This window comes from Strongylocentrotus purpuratus, unplaced genomic scaffold, assembly GCF_000002235.5.
Source record: "Strongylocentrotus purpuratus isolate Spur 01 unplaced genomic scaffold, Spur_5.0 spur5_scaffold_19, whole genome shotgun sequence".
Taxonomy (NCBI): Eukaryota; Metazoa; Echinodermata; class Echinoidea; order Camarodonta; family Strongylocentrotidae; genus Strongylocentrotus; species Strongylocentrotus purpuratus.
In genome coordinates, this window is record NW_022145604.1 from 12027960 (window position 1) to 12034257 (window position 6298).

A 6298-nucleotide genomic window follows, 5' to 3' on the forward strand; every position below is an offset into this window, starting at 1 on the left:
CTTCTTCTTGCAGTTACAAAGCACTGCACACGTTGTAATATCATGGGGCCACTTAAAATATGAAATGCCATATTTAAATATACAGAGACAGAGAGAGACAGAGACAGAGAAACAGAAATGGAGAGACAGAGAGAGTCTAAATGCCGCGGGACTGTTCGTTTGGACGAAGAGCAGGGCGATACCATAAGAATCAAAGAACAGGTGACTATATAAACAAGTATTACTCTGTGTTGATAACGATTGTCAGAGTATTACCCGAAATAGCAACAAAAAATGTATGTAGCTTGGATTCCAAGTATTGTAGTTCATTCTTTATTAATAGGTAAATAGAATAGCTCGTCACATGGTCAACAGGATTGAAAAACCCATAGCCTTGAATATGTAAGTAAACCAGTCTAGTCTATTGAAACTAGAATTCTACACAAAATGAAATACACCCATCAGCACTAAGGTTAATGTCGACTAGTTGATTATCGACTGGTGAAGTCCTTTTCTCTGAATTGTTTGTGTATGGATTTCAACATCTTTGGGACGAGCAGCAAGTACAACAAAAGTTGTTAGGTCTTATACTGAGACTTGATTAATTTATAACGAGATTTCAATCCGGGTTTGGCTAGTGACTAGGTTTGGCGAACTCATACTGCTGTTAGACGTTTAAGCCATTGTTTAAACAATGAAGAGGATGAAACAACCGATTCCTTTGACATTTATGACTCAAACTACGACTGAACCTATTTCCTTCAAGATCTAAAGATTTTTAATTCCGGATGTTCGACTTACCACACATATTTGCTATATACGCCTACAAGAACAAAATCGAGGATAGAAATAGAAATTTATATGGATTATTTTCTTTCAACCCTATAACTCGGTTAAATGAACGTTCAGTGTAGAAATGAACTGTTTTAACTTCATACATACAAAATGCAAAAGTACATCTCCCCCAAAACACGCATTCACCCACATACATACGATCGCACACATACACACACGCGCGCACACACAAACACGCACACCAAAACATATTTCATTTAGTTACACGCTTTTTTGAAGCGTTCAGTACTGTATCTGTTTGAGGCGGATAAAATATTATCTCATATTGTCTTTAAGCAAATGATACCTCAGCCCTGTAACATTACAATTTACACCCAAGCACACATTTAAGTCAGTTAAGATGATGGTTTATATGTTGTATTCGAATATCGATTATAATGTTCATAACTGTTCGGTATTGGGCATTATTAAATGAATATTGTCAGTTTAATCATTGATAGGATTGATTATTACGAAAAAACGAAGAAGATTGATAATTTCTCTATCTTCAAAGCAAACGACCAGCAATGCAGTAAAATAATGGATATATGCCATTACATTCAAGTAATTTTAGAGCTACTAAAAAGTAATACATAGTATTGGTGTAACGTAAAAGTTATAGATCTATTTAAAGCGTGTATATTTCTCCTTTTCCTAGTCCCATTTGATTTGTTATATTTCTTGACTTACCCAGTCATTGGAATAACATTAAGAGCACAAAATAGGCATTATACTTCGGGCATAACAAAACTGTTTTCCATTTAAATTGCAAAAATCTATATTTATTAAAGAATTCAATTTTTCATTATTAGGAGATATATAACTATAATGAGAATCTTAATTGGGATTTGTTTGCTGAAAAACAACTTCTTTGTTAAGATATTCATAATTTATGGAAATCATTCATGACAGACATAGATTTCAGTGGATGATAAATCCTCTAAGAAAATCAAATCCTTGAAGTGTAGTCTCTTTCTGACCAAATTATTATTTGGTTTTCTTATCCAAAACGTGAGAAGAATTGAAGGATTCTATTTAACTTAACTCTTTGTATTTGTATTACCTACAAATTAAAGTTTGTCTCGATTCTACTTAACACAACTATTTTTCGATTCAAGTTGCATATTTACATGAAAACGAAGCATACATCGAAACTAAAAATATTCAATCTCGCTTTATCCACGTCCATCATATGACTTAAGATGCAATCTCAGTGTACTTAAAATCGTGCAAAACGGACAAGGGTGAAATAGACAACTTAAGCTTATTTGCTGTCCTGGGTTGCTATCTGAATAAATTTTGTATTACAATTACGATGAGGGATATGCTCCTGGACAGTTTGAAGAAGTTTGGGAATCAATTGTGGGAAGTTTTTTGTCATAACAAAAATAAGGTATCAATTACCAGAATTTGGTCAGAAACAATTAATTGGAATTCTTTTCATCTGAAATTTAGAAAAAAAAATATGTATTTTCTGTTTTCTGGATACCACTAGTAGTTTTATAACTGCCTTCAGCAAATTTGAACTGAAAACCTGGTCGGATCGTTGAGAAGACATTTCATTGAAATTCTGCTCACTTTTATAGTTAGATTGCAACCTCGACATATTTTATAGCAAAGTGACAAGATATATCGTTAAACCTAAACCTGTATCGAAACGAATTCCATGTCCATTTGCTCACAATACCCAATTTTGGCGGTAAACGAATTGCAAATATATTATATTTTTCATAAATTTCCTTTTTTATACAAAACATAACTCTTCTTGATCTATTCATAAATTACTCTCTGTACATTCGAATGTCCAGATCTGCACGCAGAAAATCATTCGCTGCAACGTCACATCGCAATTTGGATGGCAAATGGTGGTCCCATATATTGACATAACTGTTATGACACACAAATCCGATTGGAGTTCATTATGACTTTGTGATTAATGGGCCAATAAAAAGGGCAACCAGTCCATATCTGATTTAAGCCTTTTCTTGTCTCTCGACCCATTATAAGTGTCTCGACAGTACATTTATGTCGCTTTGACGTCATAGAATGTTCGACTCGTTATTTTTTGTAGACGGATAAATACAACTATCTGGTGTGTTCATTCATTGATAACCACATGTAATAAATACGCGTGCGTGTTGTGATGTTTTACGGAAAGCCTGCATTAATTCAACATTATTCCACTGCCTGTATGAGTCCGGTAGTATTCTGCCTTTCCATTTGTGTAGTCAGAACATATTTTCCCGCTGTTTCAATTTTGCAAAGCAGTTGCCGAATATACCGTCACAGACAAGGAAACATGATTTTGGTTGTAGAAATTGTGATCAAGGATGAGTGATTTCTATTGAGATGTGTTCCATATCTTTTCTCCAATTAACCCGCGTTCCTCTCATGACGACTCGCTATTCATTGTCAAAGTGTAGACACAAATCACTCCACAGACGATCAACTTCCTGACTAATTTCCTGTCAAAATGGCAGCGGATTGAACTTTGATGTGACAGAACATTGTTGCAAAAGTGGTTCACATAACTAATATCAATCAAACAATGAGAACATTTTTTTCTTTTATTCACATGGTTGAGGCTGTCTTTTGCGATGATCCTGGCACTTCCAGACAAGCATGTAAAGACGGTTTTCGTCCATTTGCCAGGACCCCTCGGATGGTGCCCTGAGTTTGGCTAAGCTCGAACCGGTCAGTGAACCCAGGACCTCCTTGGTTAAAAATTGATCCGCCAATGGGTGAAAACATTACTAATTCCTTGAGAGCTCGCCTAAAATTCGGATTCCGTGCTGCGTAAATAAATGGATTCGCACAAGAGTTACAGAAGGCGAGCGCAACAAATGACCGGTACACTGGACTGTAAAGAAAATCAACCTCCACCAAACCAATATTGAAAGCAAGGTATCCTATTTGATCGGGTGTCCAACAAATAACAAATATTATAACCACGATGAAGAGCATTTCGATGACTTTTCTTCGCGCTTGTAGTAGCTTTAACGCAGGACCCGATCTTTTATCCCGCTTGGCCACTAACGACCTGGCTTGGTGATTTAAGGCGCGGATTGTGTATACATTCGCGAGAAGCATGATTATTACAGGAATGAGATACTCCACCAAAAATAGGACGATACCAAAAAACATCTGGAACTCCGGTGTTGGAAACTTGACGGTGCAATTGACACCGGGTGTATCGACGAACGACACGTAGAAGCTATTGGTGTTTATTATAAAGGATACGATCCAGATTACACAGAGTATGACATCAGGTCGATAGCCAGCAAACAGTCGCTGGTAGCGAAACGGATAACACACGGCGACATAACGTTCACCTGATATCATGATTAATGAAAAAACCGAAGCCATTATCGATATCCACATGCAGACAGATGAATATATGACTTTACAATAGAGCTCCCCCAGGACACCGTATGGAAGGCTGGTCGGGGTTGGGATGGGGATGATGAAGATTGAGGTGAGGAGGTCCGCGACGGCGAGGGCGAGGATGAGTTTATCCGTGCTCGTTCGACGTCGTTGCTGGCGAATGATGACGAGGACGACCAGCAAATTACCGAGGAATCCCACAATGGCAAGAAAAAGGCACATCATCTGGAACCAAGCCCAGAAGACCACTTTAGGTTCCTCTTCCAAAATAATTTCTGTCCCATTATCGGGGTAGTATGTCTCCGTTTCAAAAGTACTTGATTCCATGGTGAGTTATAAACTCCTACTCCACTGCCATATCACGAAGGTAGCAATGTAACAAAGCCAAGAGTGCCGTACCTCTACGGTTCAGTGTTTGCATAAAACTGGGTGACATGCTCACTCCTCGGAGGTACATCAAAGCATAGCTGGGATATTACACTTGTATTTGATGTGCAGTTGAAACTTGCCGACTCGAAAGGCGAGGAGAAAGACTGGCAGCACGTGTGTTTGTTGCTGTATTGATTCAACCCAGTCACGTTTCGCACACTTATATCATATCACTACTTCATTTCACGGGAAAGAAGAGAAATGCGTGCCTTTACGTCCCGTCTTCAATCCATCCACCGCGCATGCTCGCTTGGCCAGCATCCTATTGGCTTTCGTGCACGTACTTTTTTGCCCAATGGCGGCAGACGGTCGAGAGTAGTCATATATGAAGGGCTAGTTGTTGTCCACCAGACGTTTTCCTCACGTAGGGATTGTTCACGCGGTGTTAGCTCTTAATCAATAAACCATGGTGCCAGAAGCGGCGATCTATGCACGCTAACTCTCTTCGGATTTCAGTCGATAGCCAATCGGAGTTGCACGGCGTTCACTGATTGCAGACCTCTGTTCCAAACCTCCGCTCTCTGTTATCTTTTTCCACTTCGTTTACTTTGGTCGTAGTTTTTTTTTCCCTCCAGCGTCGACTCGTTACTTCGACGATCAGACGTATATCAAGTAGCGGGGAGAAACCTGCAACATGAAAACAGAAACAGAATCGTTAAGTCACGGGGAATTCAGACAGAGTATAAGCGGGATTTAATTTTACCCACCTGAAACGTTTTCCCAACTTTTGTCTTTATGAACCGTTTTGAATATTAAACGATTAAGAGGTAAAAATAGACCAGTAATGTTTTAACAATTTACTCATACGAGGTTCACTGTCCGAATGGCAATGATCAAAATAGACCACTCAAACGTCACCGTTGTGATGTGATCCATTCCCGGCTGAGACGAGTTTACGTAGACATGAATTTTTAAAAAGAAATTAAAAACCTTTATTTACACTGGAATCAAATATCTTCGATTTTTTTTCTTCATTTCCGGTGTTTCGCTAAAGATTGCTAAGCAACTACACATAAAAAAGGACATAAAAACTCCACCGTCGGTAGCATTTCAATCATTTTATAAATTGCCTATCCAAATTTTAGATTTAATCCGTCCTGTAATGTTGGTTTCATTTTTAATGGAGAGAGATCGGCACTGTATCGGACATTTATCACTCAGGTTGTTTACTCAGCAGTATATAATTAAATATAGGCAAGAGTATTCAAATATATTCTTTATGCACTGAACTAAACTGAATCTACGGGTATATTAAATTCCCAATTGCGTAATTTACCAGTTAAAACAAGTGTGATCAACATTTTCAGGTAAATCAAATCTTTATTTGACTCCCTTTGCAGTGTTTACCCTTACTCCCAGCTATGATTGGATCCACAAGAAGCTATCTTATTTTTTTTTTAATAGGATGTAGCATCTCGAGAGGGATTTAGACCAAGGCAATTGAATTATTTAATGATTTGATGACATATAGTATATGTTTTGGAAGTAACGTTTAGCATGTGGTATGTTTTTACAAACGAAGTTTATATAGGTCGGACAAGTCATTTTGGATAGATTCCTCTTATACCTACCTGCCAAAATAATAGAGGACAATAGAAAAATATGACACATCTAAATAACAGTATGAAATACGCGATACAATAACATGAAAGGTCAATTATCACGCTGTCTT

General features: G+C 37.8%; 1 protein-coding gene across 1 annotated transcript; it reads right to left on the reverse strand.

Moving 5' to 3' along the window:
* Positions 1 to 289: 289 nt before the first annotated feature.
* On the reverse strand, positions 290 to 5286 carry LOC100893746 (nociceptin receptor). The gene has a single exon (XM_030990319.1). The coding sequence runs from the start codon at positions 4522 to 4524 to the stop codon at positions 3385 to 3387; it is 1140 nt and encodes a 379-aa protein (XP_030846179.1). The 5' UTR covers positions 4525 to 5286; the 3' UTR covers positions 290 to 3384.
* Between the last annotated feature and the right edge of the window lie 1012 nt (positions 5287 to 6298).